We start from the raw sequence: 22,884 nt of genomic DNA on the forward strand, positions 1-22,884 counted from the left end.
AGATGGCACAGAAACGGCTGTTGTTATTGTTGTTGTTGTTTAGTCATGTCTGACACTTTGTGACCCTGCGGCCCAGAACACGCTATTATTATTATTATTATTATTATTATTATTATTACTTATTTCTACCCCAGCCAAGACCAGGCTCAGGGCGGCTAATAACCAATAATAAAAACATCACTCCTGTCTTCCACTGTCTCCCGCGGTTTGGTCAAACTCATGCTGGTAGCTTCGAGAACACTGTCCAGCCATCTTGTCCTCTGTCGTCCCCTTCTCCTTGGGCCCTCCATCTTTCCCAACATCAGGGTCTTTTCCAGGGAGTCTTCTCTTCTCATGAGGTGGCCAAAGTCTTGGAGCCTCAGCTTCAGGATCTGTCCTTCCAGGGAGCACTCAGGGCTGATTTCCTTCAGAACGGAGAGGTTTGATCTTCTTGCAGTCCATGGGACTCTCAGGAGTATCCTCCAGCACCAGAATTCAAAAGAATCTTTATTATTAATTCAAATCACCATAATTCAAAAGCATTGTTATTATCTTACTATTTATTAAATTTATTGGTGGCTCTTTCTTGCCAAAGGCAACGCAAAGCAGCTTGCAAGCAAACACTTCTGCTCAGAAGAGCAAGACTTTCCTTTAGTGTCTTGCAAGCAGCTGAGGTATTAACTGCTATTATGACAAAACACACCTTTCTCTTGCTTGCTGATGAAAATAGAGCCACAACACTGTCAGAGCTGTCTTGGAAGCAGCTGCCTAAGTTCGGGAACGCTTAAAAGGGTTGGGGCATTGTTGCTTAATGAATCCTCTGAAACAATACAAACGACTTTCCACCTTGCCTGAAAAGGAGGGGCAACATCTCGTCAAATTATTCCTTTCATGCTTAAGGGAAACTGCCGTCGCTTAAGTCAGCATCCTATGAAAGCGATCCCCTATTGTGGAGTTGGCAATATGTAAATCTGAACTGCCTGGCTCTTTTAACAGTTTTGATCAAAGCCATTGATCGGTTGACAACCCTATTCAAAACACAGGAGACTGGTTTGCGTGGGCTTGCTTTCTGCTGCCTCCTGGGGCCTGCTCGTCTTTTGGGAGTGCAGTTTTCCTTTTGCGCGGGTTGTGTGTGTCTGGTCTATGTGAGGAGTGGGGGAAATAATAATAATAATAATAATAATAATAATAATAATAATAATAATAATAATAATAATAAATTTATTATTTATACCCCGCCCATCTAGCTGAGTTTCCCCAGCCACTCTGGGCGGCTCCCAATCAAGTGTTAAAAACAATACAGCATTAAATATTAAAAACTTCCCTAAACAGGGCTGCCTTCAGATAATAATAATACTAATAATAATAAATTTTATTTATACCCCGCCCTCCCTGGCTCAGGGTGGCCAACACCAGTAAAATTTCAATAAAAACATAATAGAAAAAAAGAAGAGAAAAAAACCACGTTAAAATGCTGCCTCATTTTAAAAGTAGCCCGTAAATCAAAACCGTAAGGGGAGGGAAACAGAAGGGTCAGATTGAGTCCGAACCAAAGGAAGCCTTTGTGCCAGCGAGAAGACCTCGGGCACACCCGTCTCCCCCTTTTGAGAAGGTTTCTCTGTTTAAGTCAGACTCCAGCAGCAGAACGCCATCGCCCCTTCCCCGTCAGGTGGTGCGGGCCCCTGAAATACGTTCAGCTCCATCCAGGTGAGACCTCATGACTTATCATGCAGCTCCTGTGGGAGGGTGGCAGCCAGAGGGACATCCAAGGTGGCTTCTTCAGGCCACACAGGTGCTTCTTCACACCCAACTATGAGTGCCTGTTGAAGCAGAGGAGCAAAGAAAGCGGCCTTGTACCGAGTCAGGACAGATCCTGAAGCTGAGGCTCCAAGACTTTGGCCACCTCATGAGAAGAGAAGACTCCCTGGAAAAGACCCTGGTGTTGGGAAAGATGGAGGGCACAAGGAGAAGGGGACGACAGAGGACGAGATGGCTGGACAGTGTTCTCGAAGCTATGAACATGAGTTTGACCAAACTGCGGGAGGCAGTGGAAGACAGGAGTGCCTGGCATGCTCTGGTCCAGGGGGTCACAAAGAGACAGACACAACTAAATGACTAAACAACAACAACTGAGTCAGACCATTGGTCCATTGAACTCAGTATTGTCCTCACTGACTGGCAGTGGTTCTCCAGGGTTTCAGGCAAGGGAGTCTCTCCCAGTCTGTCTCGCCAGAGTGGTGCATGCTCTAGTTATCTCCCGCTTGGACTACTGCAATGCGCTCTACGTGGGGCTACCTTTGAGGGTGACCCGGAAACTGCAACTAATCCAGAATGCGGCAGCTAGACTGGTGACTGGGAGCAGCCGCCGAGACCCCATAACACCGGTCCTCAAAGACCTAGATTGGATCTCAGTACGTTTCTGAGCACAATTCAAAGTGTTGGTGCTGACCTTTCAAGCCCTAAACATCCTCGGTCCAGTATACCTGAAGGAGTGTCTCCACCCCCATCGTCCAGCCTGGACACTGAGGTCCAGCTCCGAGGTCCTTCTGGCGGTTCCCTCGCTGTAAGAAGCCAAGTTACAGGGAAGCAGGCAGAGGGCCTTCTCAGTGGTGGCGCCCGCCCTGTGGAACGCCCTCCCTCAGATGTCAAGGAAATAAACAACTATCTGACTTTTAGAAGACATTTGAAGGCAGCCCTGTTTAGGGAAGTTTTTAATGTTTGGTGTTTATCGTGTTTTTAATATTCTGTTGGGAGAAGCCTGGAGTGGCTGGGGAGACCCAGCCAGATGGGCGGGGTATAAATAATAAATAATGAATTATTTTATTTTATTATTGTCCCAGGCCTACCAGAAGAGGTTGCCTGGGATTGAACCCATGCCTTCTGCGTGCAAGGCAGATGCTCTACCTCTGAGCTATGTCCCTTCCCCAGGGTGCCCTTTGCTGCTTTACACCACAGCAGTGGTTCTCAAAGTGGGTGGTACATCCATACATAATTTTGTTTGTATGCCGCCTTTCCTTAGACAAAACCAGCTTGCAGCATGCACAAGATTTATATACAGTGGTACCTTGCAAGACGAATGCCTCGCAAGACGAAAGAGTTTTCCGCTTTTTGAGTCGTTCCGCAAGACGAATTTCCCTATGGGCTTGCTTCACAAGACGAAACGTCTTGCGAGTTCTTGCGAGTTTGTTTCCTTTTTCTTAAAGCCGCTAATAGCCGTGCTTCGCAAGACGAAAAAACCGCAAGACGAAGAGACTCGCGGAACGGATTAATTTCGTCTTGCGAGGCACCACTGTAATTCCAAACATAGCAAAAGTGCTCCTAAACAATAAGCGAAACATCAAAAGGTATACAACCAAATGAAACAATTTTTAGATAAATTGTAGTCAGATTTGAAATACAGATACAAAAAAATAATATCAAAAACAGCAGCAACTGGCTCCCCAACGAAAAACCTAACCCAAAGGAGTCTGTTCAGCAGACTCAACTTTTGTAGCTGGAGTCAGTCCGGGCCCTGCCAATTTTAGGCCTGCAAGGCAGGGAGGCACTGGAGGTGAAAATGGCTATCAGATTTGAAGTTTTTATCACTGGATCAGGTTCATCAGTTTTGTTGAATTAATTAAACTAAATGGTTTGAACCAGGTATTGAATAAATGTGCAATTAATGGTGTGATTTTTTAATTTTATTGTGTTATCAGTGGGTCATGTGAACCGCTATTCTGAATAATGCTCTTTCTAGGGTGGGGTAGGGGGCACTCGGGGTGATTTTCTGGAACCAAGGGGGCTAGTAGCCAGAAAATGTTTGGGGACCACTAGAGCTAAGGTAAGGGTGGCCAGCCTGTGGCGTGGATTAGGGTCACCGCAGCCTTATTGTGAAATGCTACCCGTATTCACAAGTGATGGTACTTACCAACGGGACTGACTTCTCTCTCTCTTTCTCCATCCCCACCCCGCTTTGGTACTCTTCTAGATGGGCCTTTGGTTCCAATTCTCTCCCCATAGCTGGATCTGTGGGGGTGGGGGTGGCCCGCCGAGGACAGCGGCAGTTCCAGATGCCTCCCCGCGCCATTCCTCCCAGCCGCCTGGGGATCCTGAGCCCTGTGGGGATCGGCGGAGTCTCCCCGCGGCATGCCCTCACCAGCCCGAACCTTGGGAGCCAAGGGCGGCAGGTAAGAAAGGGGTGGGAGAGAGGGAGGGTTCCCTTTATAGCTCTGCGCTAAGGTAACAGGAAGGGACATGAGTGGCGCTGTGGGTTAAACCACAGAGCCTAGGAGTTGCCGATCAGAAGGTCGGCGGTTCAAATCCCCGTGACGGGGTGAGCTCCCGTTGCTCAGTCCTTTCTCCTGCCAACCTAGCAGTTCAAAAGCACATCAAATTGCAAGCAGATAATTAGGTACCGCTCCGGCAGGAAGGTAACCGGCGTTTCCGTGCGCTGCTCTGGTTCGCCAGAAGCGGCTTAGTCATGCTGGCCACATGACCCGGAAGCTGTATGGCGGCTCCCTCGGCCAGTAGAGCGAGATGAGCGCCACAACCCCAGAGTCGGCCACGACTGGACCTAATGGTCAGGGGTCCCTTTATCTTTAGGGTAACAGGATGCCTCTGAAAGGCAGCCTGGCCACCTCTCCATTAACCCAAGAGGGCTCCTTCAGAAGGGGACATTCTAAGCCGCCTTACTTGTGCTGCTTGGTGTGTTCTGAATACGCGATTTCTTACCAGGGACGTGCAACGTGCTCTGTTGCGGAAATAATCTTACAGGGACATAAGCCGTGAGCAAAATGTGTCGAGTTGAAAAAGATGTTTGTGGAAGGAAGGTCTCAACTGTGTTGTACTGCAGTGCAACCCCAGGGGCTTGGCTGACAGCCTATTGAGGGGTAGCCAGCCAAGTGCCCCCCCCCCCAGGTATTTTGGACTACAACTCGCCTCCTTCCTGTCCGTGGCCCCGCGGGCGGCAGCTGTAGCCCCAGACACCTAGAGGGCACCAGGTTGCCGAAGGCTGCGTTGTAGAGACGAGGGAGATGGAGCAGCCCCCATATTAGCATCGCTACATATTCCGTGCAGATGGCAGCTTCAAATAATAATAATAATAATAATAATAATAATACATTTTTATTTATACCTTGCTCTCCCCAACCAGAGCCGGGCTCAGGGCGGCTAACACCAGTAAAATTACAATAAAAATAATGTGGGGGAGGGGGGAAAAACCAATTTAAAATACAGGTTAAAAATACAATTTAAAATGCAGCCTCATATTAATAATAGCCCATAGATCAAAACCATAAAGGGAGGGCAACATAAGGGTCAGACTGAGTCCAAACCAAAGGCCAGGCGGAACAGTTCTGTCTTGCAGGACCTGCGGAAAGATGTCAAGTCCCACAGGGTCCTGGTCTCTTGTGACAGAGCGTTCCACCACGTTGGGGGCCAGTACTGAAAAGGCCCTGGCCCTAGTTGAGACCAATCTAACCACCTTGCGACTTGGGACCTCCAAAATGTTGTCATTTTGGACCTTAAGGTCCTCCGCGGGGCATACCAGGAGAAGCGGTCCCGTAGGTATGAGGGTCCTAGGTCGTATAGGGCTTTCAGGGTCAAAACCAGCACCTTGAACCTGACCCTGTACTCCACCGGGAGCCAGTGCAGTTGGTAAAGCACTGGATGAATGTGATCCCGCGGCAAGGACCCCGTAAGGAGCCTCGCCACGGCATTCTGCACCCGGTGGAGTCTCTGGGTCAGCTTCAAGGGCAGCCCCGCGTAGAGCAAATTACAGTAGTCAAGCCTGTAGTTGACCGTCGCGTGGATCACTGTGGCCAGATCAGAAGAAGTGTCCAGCCGGGTCAGCACCCTGGTCTCGCAGTGACCAGGCAGGTGCCCCAAACAGAAACCTGCAGGCGAGACTTATTTGGGACATGCCGGACTTCACCCCTCTCCCTCGGCTCCATGGCAGTAACTCACCTACTGGGAGGGGTGGTTTTTGGTGTTTGTGTGTGTGTGTTTTGTTTCTCCGGTTTGCCCCCCTGTTTAAATCAAATTCTCTTTTCCCCTCCAAGAACCTGTGGTTTGCCAACCCCGGGGGCAGCAACAGCATGCCGGGCCAGAGTCGCAGTTCTGTCCAGCGGACCCATTCGCTCCCCGTCCACACATCCCCCCAGGCCATCCTCATGTTCCCACAGGGTGAGTCAGCCAGATTCTTGCCTTCAGTGTCAGGAAAGGGGCATTCGCTTGGCCATTTGGTTCTTCTCAGAAAAATTTAGCCGCAAACAAAACAGGCACAGCGCTGGAACGCAGGCAATGAGTGCCACCGGGCACGTGCAGAGTGCTTTTCCCTTTCTTCTGGGTAACTACCGGCGGCTCATAGAGCAGCTGCTGCGAGATCTCACTGCAGGACTTAAACCATGGGTAGGCAAACTAAGGCCCGGGGGCCAGATCCAGCCCAATCGCCTTCTAAATCCAGCCTGCAGACGGTCCGGGAATCAGTGTGTTTTTACATGAGTAGAATGTCTGCTTTTCTTTAAAATGCATCTCTGGGTGATTTATGGGGCATAGGAATTCGTTCATTTTCTTTTTCAAAATAAAGTCCAGCCCCCTGCTGAAAAAGTTTGCTGACCTCTGACTTAAACCTTTGTGGAGGCAAGGGGGAGCACTGTCCTTGCCCACTGACTTTCCCACTGACCAAGCATACAAGACTGGATACCTGAGTCGGGGTCAAGCATGAGACTCTTAATCACAGGGTTGTGGGTTCAAGCCCCGCGTTGGGCAAAAGAGCCCTGCTTTGCCGGGGGTTGGGCTAGATGACCCTCGTGGTCCCTCCCAGCTCTACGTCTCTTTGATTCTGTGAACCTGGGTCAGAATGGGCAGTGACCGCCTGCGATTGCGTTTCCCCCCTCCAGATTGCCAGCTCCCTGGAACAGACCTGGAGATCAACCCTACGCTGGAGTCCCTGTGTCTCAGCATGACGGAGCACGCACTGGGCGGTGAGGGGCTTCTTTTACTTTCATTCATTTATTCACTGCATTTCTAGCCCACCTTTTTCTCCAGCAACTTCAAGGCAGCTTACACCTCATTCAATCCCCACAGCAACCCTGCAGGGAAGGCTAGGCTGAGAGGCAGCGACTGGCCCCTAAGGTCACCGGGGGGGGGGCCTTCATGGCCAAGGGGGGCGGGATTCGAACGCTGGTCTCCCAAGCTCTGGTCCTATACTCTAACCGCTGCACCACACCAGCTCCTATTTTTATTACATCCAGATTCTCAACTTTCCTTTTACATAGTTTGAGACAGTTAATATTAAAATATTTTAGAAATACTAAAAGCACAATAAAATCTATTAATAAAGCTTGTTGCATTGCAAAAAATAAAAAAAGCACAACAGAACCTCAAACATTAAAAATCCTCCCTAAACAGGGCTGCCTTCAGATGTCTTCTAAAAGTCAGATCGTTGTTTATTTCCTTGGCATCTGATGGGAGGGCGTTGCACAGGGAGGGCGCCACCACCAAGAAGGCCCTCTGCCTGGTTCCCTGTAATTTCATTTCTTGCAGCAAGGGAACCACCAGAAGGCCCTCGGAGCTGGACCTCAGTGTCCGGGCTGGACGATGGGGGTGGAGACGCTCCTTCAGGTATACTGGGCTGAGGCTGTTTATGGCTTTAAAAGGTCAGCACCAACACTTTGAATTGTGCTCAGAAACTGGGAACCAACGTCCTTTCCCATCTATTCCTCCACCTGCTATAATTCTGCACGCTCTTTCTCTCTCTCTCTCTGCAGATGGCACCGACAAGACTTCCACCATTTGAAAGAAGCTGCATCTGCTGATGTTCCTGAGAAGCTTTAGGGTGGCTGTTTATTTTTTCCCCCTTCCCCACCCCTTGTTTTTGTTTTTTGTTATAAGCCCCTCATCTCCCAGGGGTGTGTTTGCTGTGGGGGGGGGGCGAACCCCTTCCCCCACGAAACCACCTCCAGCAGTTCCCAGCCGCCGGAAGGGAGACGGGGGGCGAGAAAAAGCTGTCACTACAATCTCACCGTCTTACTGTGTTCTAATATTTCCCCCCCCTACTTTTTATTATTATTATAACTTCAGCTATTGGTTTTTAATACGTCGACGTGCACAAGGGAGCAGGTGGGCAGGAGGCTCCTAGAAGTTTAACTGGCAGGAGGGCGGAGGAGGCTGAATTTGGGTCATGTCGCCCCCTTCCCCTTTGGGGTTTTTCTCGTTTTCTCTTTCCCTCATCTCCCTCGCCCCCCTCCGACCGCCTCGCCTTCTTCCTCCTCCTCCTCCTTCCTCTCCTCCTCTTGAAACAGACCAGCCAAGGTGATGAGACTGGTCCTCTCCTGCTACCTGGATTTGGGATGTTTTTGATGCCTGCCCCATCAGCGGCCAGGACACGGGAGGGGCATCGTGGGGTTACCTGGGCGAGCTGGTTTCCGTCTGAGCTAACCCAGCTGACAGCTTTTCGTACCTGGCATTGGAGGAGGAGGAAGAGGAGGAGGAGGAGGAGAGTCTTAGTGGGGAGGGAAGGAAGGCATTGGTGCTGCAGGTGACTGACACAGTTTTTTTAAGTGCCTCTAATACTCCCCCCACCCCTTTCCCGAGAGCAGGTGGAGAAGGGCAGGATGCAGCGGGGGGCGGCGCAGCCCCACACCGGAGTGCTCAGCTTTGCAGGCTTGCCCCTGGTTCTTTTTATACATACATACATATAAATATATATATAGATATATAATTGAAACGATGTCCATATGCTACCTCTTAGGGTGGCCTTCCCCGGACCCAAGTGCCCTCTCTCGACCCGATGCGAGTTGTCGTCCGAAACGGGTCGAGAGGGCGCACTTGGTTGGAGAAGGCGGTCTTTGGGGAACTGGGCAGGAGAGTAGCAGGTGGCAGTTGAGGAGAGACGTATGGGCCGCCCCACCGCCACCCCTAGATTGAGAGTGCCGTGGCCCTTTGGGCGCTGGGGTTTTGGACCCCTTCGGCCGCGGCCGACTCTCGGGTGTGCAGAGCGTTGGTTGGGGAGGCGGACCTAGTTTCGTTGAAACAGTTCAAATGGGTTTTGGGGGGGGTCAGCCGGCAGTTTCGTGGTTTAGGATCAAAGTTCTTTTCTGGGTTCAGCTGCTATGGGTTCCTTGTGTCCGGCGCAAGGTGAATTTTCTCCCTCCCGTAATTGCAAGGCGCGGGGGGGGGGGGGATGTCCGAAGGCTGGTGGAAGAGGAGGAGCAGTTCTGTTGGTGGGTCTCGAAAGCTCGGCCGTTCATTTTCCTAACATTTGGGGGGTGCACAGTGGTCTGTCTTCCCTGAGACGGGTTTATGTGGGGGGGTGGGGTGGAAAGATTGAGTGGGTCACAGCAAAAGCCATGGTGGGTCCCTGACCACTGGGGGGGGGGACCACCGCCCCAAGTTCTGCGGCGGTTTTCTGGTGCTTACGAGTGACAGGCGACACTCCCGGGTGCAGGCGGTTGGGTTCACGGTGCTGATGAATTTGCAGGAGCCAAGCCGAGATCCTCGCCCCCCCCCATGACCCAGGAGGCAATTGGCGGCTGAGGGATCTGAGAGGTCCCCACCGCCACCCCCTCCAAAAGGGTTGGGGAGCAGAAAGACCTCCTGGGCAGGAATCCCAACGGGACCAGAAGGCTTCTCCTTTTTAACACAAGGCGGGTGGACGGTTTCTCTGTGCTGGCATTTACACAAAACACTACAGGGGGGCAAACGGCTGCGTCGGGACCCTCCGGACTTCCAAACCTCCCGCCACCAGCCCTTTGGGGTCAGCGTTCTGCATCGAAACGGCTGCGGAACAGGGGGGTGATTTTTACCGCCTTCAGAGGGGCTGAGACGCTGGCTGTTCTTTTTTTAAAAAATAAGAAAACGACTAATGGGAGGCCTTTCTGTGCAGGCGGAGGGTGAAACAGACGTCCTACGTGTTTTCAAGAGCCCCCATCCACGCTTGGCACTGGGGGGGGGGGGTGGGCCCTTCCAAGGTGCTGGATGCCCAAGGCAGCTTGTCAATGGGGGGTGGGCGTTTCTGCGGGAGGGTCGCCTTGCTAGTTTCCCTTGCGCCCCGACTTTGTTTGTGCGTGTGCATGCGAGTTGGGTGTGTGAGTGTGCCTTTCTCCCCCAAAGCCACTGTTTTTCGCATGATGGGAAAAAAAAACCCAAACCCCAACCCCTTTCCCCGTTCTCCAAAAGCTGACCTTGGCAGGCTCTTGGGTACAGAGGACCTTTCCATCGTTCTCCTCTTCCCCTCCCCTCTCTCGCCCTCCGAGAACTGTTTTAAATATTGAGGAAAAAAGGCCTTTCCCTTCCTCCCCACCCCCCAAAAAGTATACCGAACAGTAGCATACAGAAAAACCCAGAAGAGCAGACCTGAGAGAACTATTTCTTTAAAAAAAACAACAAAAAAATTAGAGAGACAAGGTTCCTGTTTCAGATAGAAATGTTATTTTAGATACATTTTATTATGAATAACTTTTGTTATGACTATGGCTGGTAACCATGAATACGTTATTTAAAAAAAAAAACCACAAAATGTTTTACAAAAAAAAAATATCCAAATTCTGACTTTAGATTGCTTTGTTGGACTCCTTTACCGCTTTTTTCCCTTCTTCCAGTTTTTTGCTTTGTAAAAGGCATACAGAATTTAAGTATTAGCCCTTTTTTTATTAACCTCTATGATAAAGCTGTGCTTATTTTGTATTAATTTCTTTTAAAACGTTTGGGTTTTTTATTTTTATTTTGGTTTGGGGGGGGGGTTTTGTGGGGAGGGTGGCGGGTTGACAGGTCGACATGGGGAGGGGGCGGCGTGGGCTCCCGAATTTCTTATGGATAGCAGGACTATCAAAGCCTTTTTCACCGACCGGGGGGGGGGGGCGAAGGGTTAAAACCTTTGCAGTTGAGACCCAAGCACCATTTTGCACCCATGGAAGAGGCTGGGGTGGGGGGGGGGGTGCTGGGCTACGCAGGCAAACACACATTCCTCCTTAAGGACCCCTTGGGAAAACTTAGAATCGTAGGACTGGGTGGGACTTCCAACCCCCCTGTAAATTGGAAGGTCTTCCTGCTGGGTTGCCCACCCTCTAGACCAGGGGTCAGCAAACTTTTTCAGCAGGGGGCCAGTCCACTGTCTCTCAGACCTTGTGAGGGGCCGGACTACATTTTGAAAAAAATAATAATAATGAATGAATTCCTGTGCCCCACAAATAACCCAGAGGTGCATTTTCGATAAAAGCACACATTCTACTCATGTAAAAACACCAGGCAGGCCCCACAAATAACCCAGAGATGCGTTTTCGATAAAAGGACACATTCTACTCATGTAAAAACACACTGATTCTCGGACCATCCGCGGGCCGGATTTAGAAGGGGATTGGGCTGGATCTGGCCCCGGGCCTTAGGTTGCCTACCCATTCTCTAGGCAGCCTTTCTCAACCTGTGGGTCCCCAGATGTGGTTGAACTACAACTCTCCATCACCCCTAGCTAGCAAGGCCAGAGCTCAGGGATGATGGGAGCTGTAGTCCAACAATGTCTGGGGACCCACAGGTTGAGAACCGCTGCTCTAGGAGGAAGACGGACTTGAGTGAACTGGCTGGATTTCCCCCCTTTGTTCTCGGCAGCCTTGTCTCCTCACAAGGGGGCAAAACCCGGTCAAAGGGACTCTCGGTGTTTCCTTCCACACTCCAGAATTTCTCTTGGTTTGAGCAGCAAATGCTGTTGCGATGAACCTTCTCGTTCGGTTCTTGGGGGTGAGGGGGGTGAAGCATCCTCAAACCCAGCAGGTATCTTGGTGGGATCAGGAACAAAACAGTCACAGAATTGCAGAGATCGAAGGGGCCCCTAGAGTCATCCAGTCCACCCCTGCAATACAGGAATCAAATAATTCAGTCTCTGGCTTGAAAACCTCCACCGGAGGAGAGTTCACCTTGCGAGAAGTGCGCTCCACTGTTAATAATAAAATAAAATTTTATTTATATCCTGCCCTCCCCAGCCAAATCCGGGCTCAGAGCAGCTAACAACAGTAAAAGTAACAGTTTATGTAAAATCACAATCAGTTAATTGAAATACCGTATTTTTTGCTCTATAAGACTCACTTTTTCCCTCCTAAAAAGTAAGGGGAAATGTGTGTGCGTCTTATGGAATGAATGCAGGCTGTGCAGCTATCCCAGAAGCCAGAACAGCAAGAGGGATCACTGCTTTCGCTTTGTAGCAATCCCTCTTACTGTTCTGGCTTCTGGGATTCAGACTATTTTTTTTCTTGTTTTCCGCCTCCAAAAACTTGGTGCGTCTTGTGGTCTGGTGCGTCTTATAGAGCGAAAAATACCGTGCATTCTAAAATCAATTCATTCCAAAAATCAATTCAGAATCAAATTACAGTGGTACCTCAGGTTATATACGCTTCAGGTTACAGACTCCACTAACCCAGAAATAATACCTCGGGTTAAGAACTTTGTTTCAGGATGAGAGCAGAAATCGCGTGGCCCCATTAGCTAAAGTGGTGCTTCAGGTTAAGAACAGTTTCAGGATAAGAACAGACCTTCGGAACGAATTAAGTACTTAACCCGAGGTACCACTGTAATGGCAACCATTGGGCTAGTCGAAATCTCCTTCCTTGCCAATTGCCTCTGGAGCAGAAGAGAACAAAACAGCTCTGTCAGTAGAGCGTGAGAATCGTCATCTCTGGGTTGTGGGTTCAAGTCCCAGATTCCTGCATTGCAGAGGTTAGGATGGATGACCCTCGTGGTCTCCTCCAACCTGATTCTATCCTAAGCTTGCTCCATGCGACAAACCTTCAGATGTTTGGAGGTGGCGCTCACATCCGCGCTCAGCCTTCTCCAGGCTCGCCATCCTCGCCTGCAACACTCGGGGGCAAAGGGTTCTTGGGTTCGCATTTGATTCACCTGTGACAGCTGTGAGCCTGGCAGCTTTTGGGCTTCCTCCAGACCGGGTGCTGCTTCAGAGCTCCACGGTAACCCAACTCTTCTCATCCTCCCCCCTGCAACTTCACGGTGCCCTCAAACGCTTGCTTGCCCAGCGAGGACTTTTCATAGCCTGGCACAGACGCATGGGGCAGGAGAGCCACAGCTCAGCGCCGGAGCATCGGACCAGCTTGCAGAAGGATTCAGTCCACGATAGCGCCTCCAGTTAAGAGTCGACAAGAGACTCCCGGCTTGAAAGCCTACTGCCACTCAGCACTGAGCTGGCCGGGCCAAGGCTCTGACTCGCTGTAAAACACCAGAGCCCATGCGCCAAACTGCGCACCAAGCCTGCCCTCTCCATCTCCCGCCATTGCTCCAAAGGCAGCCACTGTGCCCTCTGGCATGCTCCCCTGTTTTCCAGCCCAGTACCCCTTTGTAAGCCCCTCAACCAATTCCCTTATGTGTCCCTTTGCCGGCCGCTGCCCCACAACCAGCTGGTCTCTTTGGGTCTAAAACAGCTGCAAAGCGGGGCATGTGTTGGTTCCAGCATCCATTTCAAGTGTCTTTTCCATGCAAGGTGCTGTGTCCCAGCTTTGGCACAGTCTATGGAACTCCCTCCCACAGGGAAGGGGACCAACTGGAACGACTTTAAATGGGAATTGGGCAAATTCGTGGAGAGGGCCATCAGGGGCTGCTAGCCAGGATGGCTCTGCCTCCACAGTCTGAGGCAGCGATGCTTCGGAGTACCAGTCGCTGGAAACCACAGGAGGGGAGAATCACCTTTGTGCTCGGATCCTGCTCACAGGTTTCCCAGCAGCAGTATCTGGTCGGCCACCATGGGAACAGGATGCCAGACTGAATAATAATAATAATTTTATTATTTGTACCCCGCCCATCTGGCTGGGTCTCCCCAGCCACTCTGGGCAGCTTTCAACGAAGATTTAAAATACATTAAAATGTCACACATTAAAAACTTCCCTAAGCAGGGCTTCAGATTTCTTCTAAATGTCAGGTAGTAGTTTTTTCCTTTGACATCTGGTGGGAGGGTGTTCCACAGGGTGGGCGCCACCACCGAGAAGGCCCTATGCCTGGTTCCCTGTAACTTTGCTTCTTGCAGGGAGGGAACCGCCAGAAGGCCCTCGGAGCTGGACATCAGCGTCCGGGCAGAACGATGGGGGTGGAGATGCTCCTTCAGGTATACTGGACCGAGGCTGTTTAGGGCTTTAAAGGTCAGCACCAACACTTTGAATTGTGCTCGGAAACGTCCTGGGAGCCAATGTAGGTCTTTCAGGACTGGTGTTATGTGGTCTCAGCGGCCGCTCCCAGTCACCAGTCTACCTGCCGCATTCTGGATTAGTTGTAGTTTCCGGGTCACCTTCAAAGGTAGCTCCACGTAGAGCGCATTGCAGTAGTCCAAGCGGGAGATAACCAGAGCATGCACCACTCTGGCGAGACAGTCTGCAGGCAGGGAGGGTCTCATCCTGCTTACGAGATGGAGGTGATGGACAGCTGCCCTGGACACAGAATGGACCTGCACCTCCATGGGCAGCTGTGAGTCCACGACTCCCAGGCTGCGCACCTGGTCCTTCAGGGGCACAGTTGCCCCATTCAGGAGCAGGGAGTCCTCCACACCTGCCCGCCCCGTCCCCCAAGAACAGTCCTTCTGTCTTGTCAGGATCCAACCTCAATCCATTAGCTGCCATCCATCCTCCAACTGCCTCCAGGCACTCACACAGGACCTTCACCGCCTTCACTGGTTCTGATTTGAAAGAGAGGTTGGATGGGCCTTTGAGCTGATCCGCAGCTTCTTACATTGTGCATTAGCAAGCACCGGGTCTGTGTTTTCTGAATGTGCATACGCCTCCTTGAGATCCAGCCCACCCGCATTTCCCTCCCTCCCAGGATGCAATGCTAGGGAAGAGTCAATTGCAAGCAGGTGTAGACAAAAAAAGAAAGCTGTTTAATAAGACACACACACACACACACACAGTCAGACAGACAGACAGTAGCAGCAGTCCTTCTCTGGCAGTAGAGGGGAGTGCAACACCTAGATTTCATTCAACCTGCCCCTCCATCCAAAAAATACCACCTGGGCAGTCCATTCTTCTAAAAGCATCGCCACTCAGCTGATCCACATTGGCAGGAGGAAACATCCGCTGGCAAATTGGCTGGATTTGCCAAAAGCTGCTGCTTGGCCCTGCAAAGAAGACCTGAGAGCAGCCCCTCCAAATTCCTCAGCCCCTCTGCCCCCCCTCGCATTGGGGGCAAAGGCAGCAGCCCAGGATTCGGGCTTGTGGGGATGGATTAAAGACAAGTCTTGAGGAGGACACTCAGGCCGAATAAAAGAGTCTCGGTCCACTCCCCTCCTGCGTGGAATTTGTTCGAAATCCCGTCTTGGAAGAAGCAACTCGTGTTTCAAGTTTTGTGCTTTTTTTATTTATCCCCTGCCACCCACAACGGTCGGTCGCTGACTCAAACCCACCCCACCCGGTTCCCATTCGGCAGTGGTATGAGCTCGGGAAGAAGAATGTGCGTAAGACAACTGGGTCACAGAACCGTAGATCTGGAAGGGACACCCGAGGGTCATCTAGCCCAATCCACAGCGATGCAGGAACCGCAGCTTCCCGGGGAAAGAGGAGGCGTTTGACTGGAAGTTTCTTGAAAGGCAAATTTCGAACCCAGAACCCGGTTAATGCACTTGACAGACACACAAACACTTGGTGGAGTAGGAAACGGCAAAAGGACTGACCTCTGGCCAGCGCCAAAGCAGCACCCAAACTGGGGGGCAGGGTGGGTGGGTGCTTGGGCCAGAACAGGCCGGGGGCGGGGAGGCAGGGGTCCTCCAGCTGCCAGAACACCTGCTTTGCCTGCAGAAGGTTCGATCCCAAGCGGCACCTTTATGTCCAGCTCAGAGCGTCTCCTGCCCCAAACCCCGGCCAGCCACTACTGCCAATCAGTGTAGACTCTATAAGGCTGCTTCCAAGGTCCCTTCCTAGCTGCTGGCAGCGGCACCACCCAAGTCCGGCTTCTCCACTCTTCTGCAGATACAAGAGATGTCCTCCCCGTAGGTTCCCAGATCTCTCAAGAGCGAGGCACACAATTTGGCCGCGGGAACAAAACCCGGTTCACGGTGGAAAGCGCCCACACTTGCAACCCTGGAGCAGAATGGATTAATGTCTGCTGGGGACAGAAGTATCCGAGTCAAAGGGGCAGTGGTGGGAGAGAGAGAGAGAGCGAGCTAACCAGCTGGAAATGGGAGTCACGGGCTCCCCGGTCAGCTCCACCAGGCGTCCAGCCTCCGGACGCGCACCCTCTGTTTGTAGTGGTACTCCTTGAGATACGCCTTGAGGGTGCTGGGGATGGGCAGGCGGCCGATGCCGTCGTAGGTGGTGCAGCAGGTGACGACGGCACGGCAGAGGTGTTGCAGCCCGAAGGGGAAGGTCCGGTTGACGGGGACTGAGAGCAGTGGCTCGAAAAACATGCAGACACTGGGGTCCTTGTAGTGCTCCAGGAGCCCGGTCACGGTGGGCGCATGGAAGACGCTGGGGTCGTGCACGTCAAAGCTGAAGTTGTGGTTCCACTGCTCGATGCGGGCGTGCAGGGAGCGGCCGTAGCGGCGGAAGCTCACCGAGAACAGGTAGTCCTCCTGCGCCGAGTCGCGCAGCAGGAACGTGCCCTCAGGCTTCCCGTCTAGCAGAGCCTCCGCTTCGTAGCGGTCCATCACGCCCCAGTAGCAGGGCAGCTGCGTCAGCTGCAGCAAGTCAGGAACGAGGCAGTGGATGTAGTCGATCTGGGTGTGGATGCGCACGTCGGGCGGCAGCCCCGCGGCGCAGGAAGAGGAGCCCGCGGCCGCCTCCTCTTCCTCCTCCTCCTCGTCCTCCTCGTCCGCCGCCGCCAGCGCCGCCCACCCGGCACCAGCCAGCTCGCTCATGCCATGCGCCAGCTTGGGCCCCAGTTTGTAGAGGGGGTTGTTGACCTGCGCTGTCACCTCAAAGGTGTGGATCAGGGCGTCCGGCGGTGGCTCGACGCCTTGCTCGATGCTGATGCGCCGCCGCTCCCGCAGGCGGTCGTCCTCATCGTCGGAGCGCGGCGCGGGCGCCGCCAGGGCCTCTTGCTCGGAGACGGGTGCTGTGTGCTGCTTGATGAGGTTCCAGGTGCGCGCAAGCTCCGAGCCGGGAGGGAAGGGGCAGGTGTCCAGCATCAGCTCCCGCAGGTGGATCTTGCGCTGTGCCGAGAGGTCCGGCGAGCGGGAGGCGCTCTTGAGAGGGAAGCACTGCCCCACCGCCGCCTGCAGCTTCTGGCGCAAGGAGCGGCCCACCACTTTGCTGACGGGCTCCGGCGACCCCGAGGAGCCTCCTCCGTCTGTTTCCACTTCTGGCGGCGAAAGGCTCTGCCTCTCCAGGGATCGGCTCGCTCGGGCTCGCCAGCGGCTGGCGGGACGGGCACCGGGAGCCGCATCTTGCTTGGCTTTTGGCCGGGCGCCCCCCTCCTGCGACATGACCCCACGGGGGGAGGAGCTAGAGGGAAGGAGCATCTTGCAGGCGCACAGAGATGTGGACACGGATGCGCCAAGGGAAGCACATGGTGGCGGCGGCGGCGTGGGAAGCGGGACCTGGGCAAGGGAAGAGTGAGCCCGTGTTAGAAACTCGGGTAATATAAGCTAGGCAACTAATAATAATAATAATAATAATAATAATAATAATTTATTATTTATACCCCGCCCATCTGGCTGGGCTTCCCCAGCCACTCTGGGCGGCTTCCAACAAAATATTAAAATACCGTAATGCATCAAACATTAAAAGCTTCCCTAAACAGGGCTGCCTTCAGATGTCTTCTAAAAAAGTCTGGTAGTTGTTTATCTCTTTGATATCTGCTGGGAGGATGTTCTACAGGGCAGGCGCCACCACCAAGAAGGCCCTCTGCCTGATTCCCTGTAACCTTAAACCTAGGTTATAGTCACCACAACACCACAAATGTCTATTTGCCAGGGGGTTGGACTAGATGACTCCCAGGATCTCTTCCGACACTACGATTCTGTGATGTTGTGCTCTCAACCGCATTGCTCGACTGTCGCTCACTCTTACAACAGTTCACGTCTCCCGATAAGCAAGGAGGAGAAACACACAGTGGAACTGGAAATGGCATTAACTCTGGACTAAGGCAGAGGTTTGGTAATTGTGGAGAAACCTCCACGTAGTTGTAACTGAACCTGTGCCAGTAGCGCTATGCGCCTGGGGAATTTCGAACGCTGGAGAGGTCATCAGGTCATCGGTGCCGCATTAAGTCAGCTAGGACCCCTGATGATGGAGAGATTTGATTGATTGACCTCCACCATAAGGTCATTAAAAACTGCTGCATTTTGAACGGTTTAAGACAACGTGCAACCAATTTGGGAAAAGCCAGGGTAAAAAGGTGTGCTTTCAGCATCCTCTGGAAGCTGTGCAATGAAGGTGCCAGGTGCATCTCTCTGGGGATGGAGTCCTACCGCTTAGGGGCCACCGCAGAGAAGGCCATTCAATTTTTTGACTTCCATCAGTCCTGCCTGAAAACTTCCCAATCTAATCTCTTAGTTTGCATTTCTTACTTCCCCTCTTACATTTAAAACTCATAACCAATATCTCTATCCTTTTTCTACTTGGTAACACTTCGTATATTCCTCCTTACAAAGCTTCTTGCAGTCCTACTAGCGTAATTTGTTGGTTGCAACTGCTCTTCAGATAGTTCATATACTCCCAGTCTTCTGTAAATCTCTTGGGAAAGGATCTAGGAGTCTTGGTTGACCACAAACTTGACATGAGCCAACAGTGTGACGCGGCAGCTAAAAAAGCCAATGCAATTCTGGGCTGCATCAACAGGAGTATAGCATCTAGATCAAGGGAAGTAATAGTGCCACTGTATTCTGCTCTGGTCAGACCTCACCTGGAGTACTGTGTCCAGTTCTGGGCACCACAATTCAAGAAGGACACTGACAAACTGGAACGTGTCCAGAGGAGGGCAACCAAAATGGTCAAAGGCCTGGAAACGATGCCTTATGAGGAACGGCTAAGGGAGCTGGGCATGTTTAGCCTGGAGAAGAGGAGGTTAAGGGGTGATATGATAGCCCTGTTCAAATATATAAAAGGATGTCACATAGAGGAGGGAGAAAGGTTGTTTTCTGCTGCTCCAGAGAAGCGGACACGGAGCAATGGATCCAAACTACAAGAAAGAAGATTCCACCTAAACATTAGGAAGAACTTCCTGACAGTAAGAGCTGTTCGACAGTGGAATTTGCTGCCCAGGAGTGTGGTGGAGTCTCCTACTTTGGAGGTCTTTAAGCAGAGGCTTGACAACCATATGTCAGGAGTGCTCTGATGGTGTTTCCTGCTTGGCAGGGGGTTGGACTCGATGGCCCTTGCGGTCTCTTCCAACTCTATGATTCTATGATTCTATGGTCCACAGGGTTTAATCCAGCACTGCCACTGTGAAAACAGGATGCTGGACTAAATGGGCCACGGGCTGGATCCTGCAGGGCTCTTGTTACAACGATGGGAGTCCAGCTCCCATCAGGACCCAAAGCTAGCATGCCAACCAACTGAAAGGAGGGTGGTGTTGCTGCCGTAGCCCACAGCTGGAGTCCAGCTTCCCTTCCTACATGCAAACTACAAGCTCACCTCTCTCTCTCTCTCACTTCTGCCCCACATTTCGTTCCCCCTCCGCCAACTTCTCTGGCTCAAGCTTATTTCAACACTGCCTGCTCTCTGCACCAAAGAGTCAGTATTGCATAGTGGGTGTGGGTATTCAAATGATGTTGGACTACAATGCCCATCATCCGTGACTGCTGGTCCTGCTAGCTAGGGATGATGGGAGCTGTAGTCCAAGACCAGCTGGGGAACCATGTTTGAGAAACACGGGGCTAGAGCAGGCATACGCAAAACTCCGGCCCTCCAGATGTTTTGGAACTACAATTCCCATCATCTCTAGCTAACAGGACAAGGATGGTGGGAATTGTAGTCTTGCAACATCTGGAGGGCCAGAGTTTGCCTATGCCTGGGCTAGAATATCTGAAGAAGTGTGCGTGCACATGAAACCTTATACCCAGAACAAACATAGTTGGTCTCTAAGGTGCTACCGGACAATTTATTTATTTTGATGCAACTAGAGTATCGGACTAGGGACGCAGGTGGCGCTGTGGGTTAAACCACAGAGCCTGGGACTTGCTGATCAGAAGGTCGGCGGTTCGAATCCCCGCAATGGGGTGAGCTCCCGTTGCTCGGTCCCTGCTCCTGCCAACCTAGCAGTTCGAAAGCACGTCAAAGTGCAAGTAGATAAATAGGTACCGCTCTGGCGGGAAGGTAAACGGCGTTTCCGTGCGCTGCTCTGGTTCGCCAGAAGTGGCTTAGTCCTGCTGGCCACATGACCTGGAAGCTGGACGCTGGCTCCTTTGGCCGATAAAGCGAGATGAGCGCCGCAACCCCAGAATCGGCCACGACTGGACCTAACAGTCCGGGGTCCCTTTACCTTTACCTTTAGAGTATCGGTCTAGGGCCTGGGAGAGCCATGAAACTCACTGGGTGTGACTTTGGGGGCCAGCCGCTCCTTCTCAACCTCACCTACCTCACAGGGTCATCGTCGTGGGATTAAATGAAGGAAGGGGAGAACCACATACGATACCTTGGAGGAAAGGCAGGGTATAAATGCAACAGGGACAAAATCCCTCTGCTGCCCATCGCAGCCCCCCACTCCCCATCAGACCATCCCAACTTGGGGTGAGCTTACGGTTGCAAATGGAGTTCCTTGTCCTGTTCGGCTCATCCATTAACCAGGTGTTGGAAGCAGGTAAAGGCGTCTCTCTCCTTCCTCACACGGAGCACCTGAGCAGGACAGAAAGAAGACCGCAGATTGGGAACAAAGAGACAGCAACAGGTGGAAGTGTCCCCACCTCCTCAATACTCCATTTATAGACCACCTTCCTGCCACATTTCTTAGATTTTCGCCCCCTTTTGCCTTCACAAGAGGTTGCTTTCTAGGTCTGCTAGGAAGGGCAAATAACACAGGAGAGGATAAAGGAACTCAAGTGCTGCCTTAGATATCATCAGAAGAGGAGAAAGACAATTATGTGCCACCTTTTCTTCCAAGGACCGCAAGGCAGTAAACGTGGTTCTCCCACTCATTTCATCCCAGCAACGACCCTGTGAGGTTGTGAGGCGGCGACTGGCACTCAAAATCTTCCAGGGAGCTCCATGGCCAAGTGGGAGATTTGAACCCTGGTTCCTCCGACGTCCTAACCCGAAACTTTAACCTCCATGCCGCAGAACTCCTTTCTTTAGGGTACCTGAGTGAGGCTGGGGGAATCAGCTCACCTGTGGGCCTCTGGGCGTGTGCAGAGCGCCGGACCCTCTCCGCCTGTACGCAGCTGGGATCGGCGCTTCAAATGCGGTAGCGAGGCTTGGCGCAGGGCTCCCCAGAGGCGCACCCCGAAACCCGCCGCACCTTCCTGCTCACACCCCGCATTCCTCATCTCCGCCTCACCGTGGCTCCATCCACCCAAGGGCCTCGCCCGTGGGAGGCACTCTGCACATGCTCAGAGCACCCAAAAGGGAACCCCCGCGCCTCCATCCACCTCCCAGGCCTCTCCAAGGCGCCCGAGCGCACCGTGCGCCCTGCTGCGCGCCCCTTACCGGCCGGCGACCCCGGAGGTCTCCTTCCTCTCCGAGGTTCTGGAGGCGCACGGAGAGCCCCGGAACCTCTCCGCCTCCCCAGGCCGCTGGATCTCCAGCTCCCCGGAAGCCCCGCGCGTCCAGGCGCGCTCGCCCTGCCCCGATCGAGACCGCTTCCTGGGTGGCGTCCGGGAAGCGACGAGAGACGCGAAGGCAGCGAGAGCGCGCCGCCTGCCTGCCTGGCGCAGTGCCGCCACCTGCCGCCGGAGGAGACGCAGGAGAAACCTCGGGCGGGCACGCGCCTTGGAGAGCGCCCTCGCCCCGCCCAGGCAGCCCAGAAGGACCCAGGAGTCCGGGCTGGCGGGGGACCCTTTGGGAACGCAGAGCGGCTGGACCAATTCTTGCGCCATCATATTGGAAAGTCAGGCTTTCTGTAGCCCAAGATGATGGCGCAAGAATTGGTCCAGTTGCTCTGCGTTCCCAAAGGGTCCCTCGCCAGCCCGGACTCCTGGGTCCTTCTGGGCTGCCTGGGCGGGGCGAGGGCGCTCTGTAAGGCGCGTGCCCGTCCGAGGAGGGGGGGGGAGACCGATCCCCAGTTTGCTCCCCACCCACCACCTTTTTAAATTCCTTCCTTCCTAACGCGCGCCACCTTTTCTTCCCATCAAGCGCAAAAGGCCGGCGCGCCATGGCCTTGGGGTTCTTTGCGATGGCAGAGCGGGGCAGAGACTCAAAGAGGGTGGGAGAGGGTAAAACTGGAAATGAGACCACGCCCATGCGGGATTTATTTTTTACTTTTATTTCATAGAATTCAAAAGCCCTCAAAGCGGTTTACAAAGAAGACGGACAAAATCGTCAGTGGGAAAAATTGAGACTCCAGCGTCACCCCACTGCGGGGGACGTTAGGACTCCTTCCATGCAGACGGAAGGTGTAAATAGGTGAATCAACCAAATTTCTTAAAAGCTAGGACTGCCTCCGCAGTCAAAGGAACGCAGCCATATTTACTTGAACCTGGATAGATCCAGAACACCATCTGGTTCTCCTAGCCCCTTTCTGAAAGTCTTCCCCAAAATGCTAGATTCTGAATATTCTTCAGCTGTTCCCAAAACATCTCCAGCCATTTGCAAAATATGCAATACGGGCCTTGCAGGGCGGAGAAATTAGTTGCATTACACTGCTTCCTCCTGTTCAGATTGTGCTCTCCTAAAAAAACAACCCCTAGATCAGTGTTCCTCAAACTTTTCCCCCCTCTGGGCCAAACTTTCAGAATAAAAATTTGCACCAGATTTTTTTTAATGGAAAATAAATACATTGGAAAACTCATCTAGGGTTGTTCTCAGTATCACTTCCTGCACTTGTTTTCATTTTGAAAAGGTACCTATTCATATT

At 52.4% G+C, this 22,884-nt stretch overlaps 2 protein-coding genes and 2 long non-coding RNA genes across 6 annotated transcripts in view; 2 read left to right on the forward strand and 2 right to left on the reverse strand.

Annotated features, from left to right (window-relative positions):
• SAMD4B (sterile alpha motif domain containing 4B) overlaps positions 1-7,981 on the forward strand; it is a 34,788-nt gene extending 26,807 nt beyond the window's left edge. For both annotated transcript variants that reach the window (XM_083516178.1, XM_083516179.1), the window contains exons 10-13: positions 3,947-4,145; positions 6,018-6,141; positions 6,858-6,941; positions 7,728-7,981. In XM_083516178.1, the coding sequence (XP_083372304.1) occupies positions 3,947-4,145; positions 6,018-6,141; positions 6,858-6,941; positions 7,728-7,756 (436 nt within the window). In that variant the 3' untranslated portion in view covers positions 7,757-7,981. The remainder of the gene's footprint in view (positions 1-3,946; positions 4,146-6,017; positions 6,142-6,857; positions 6,942-7,727) is intronic.
• The window catches only part of LOC310712949, a 2,318,697-nt gene that overhangs the window by 1,225,017 nt on the left and 1,070,796 nt on the right, over positions 1-22,884 (forward strand). The gene's annotated exons all lie outside the window — the stretch shown is intronic.
• On the reverse strand, positions 8,010-9,613 carry LOC310712947. The gene is made up of 2 exons (XR_014529029.1): positions 9,522-9,613; positions 8,010-9,491 (listed from the first exon to the last, which is right to left on the reverse strand). It is a non-coding gene; the product is annotated as an uncharacterized lncRNA (long non-coding RNA).
• Positions 14,801-21,790, reverse strand: LOC310712859 (suppressor of cytokine signaling 5-like). Of its 2 annotated transcripts, none has more exons than XM_083516281.1 (3): positions 21,519-21,790; positions 20,617-20,711; positions 14,801-17,473 (listed from the first exon to the last, which is right to left on the reverse strand). In XM_083516281.1, exons 2-3 carry the CDS (start codon positions 20,650-20,652, stop codon positions 16,136-16,138), a joined length of 1,374 nt encoding a protein of 457 aa, XP_083372407.1. In that variant the 5' UTR covers positions 20,653-20,711; positions 21,519-21,790; the 3' UTR covers positions 14,801-16,135. The 2 variants fall into 2 exon arrangements, with proteins under 2 accessions (XP_083372407.1, XP_083372408.1); XM_083516282.1 differs by lacking the exon at positions 21,519-21,790 and adding an exon at positions 21,201-21,488.

This window comes from Podarcis liolepis, assembly GCF_965112155.1.
Source record: "Podarcis liolepis genome assembly, chromosome: 7".
Lineage (NCBI taxonomy): Eukaryota > Metazoa > Chordata > Lepidosauria > Squamata > Lacertidae > Podarcis > Podarcis liolepis.

Bases quoted from the DNA above. Each gene is read 5' to 3' on its own strand.
- LOC310712859 (XM_083516281.1), bottom strand. From the start codon at position 20,652: ATGAGCCGAACAGGACAAGGAACTCCATTTGCAACC. The intron at 17,474-20,616 runs GTAAGCTCACCC...TCCCTTGCCCAG, and splicing joins AAGGAACTCCATTTGCAACC to GTCCCGCTTCCCACGCCGCC.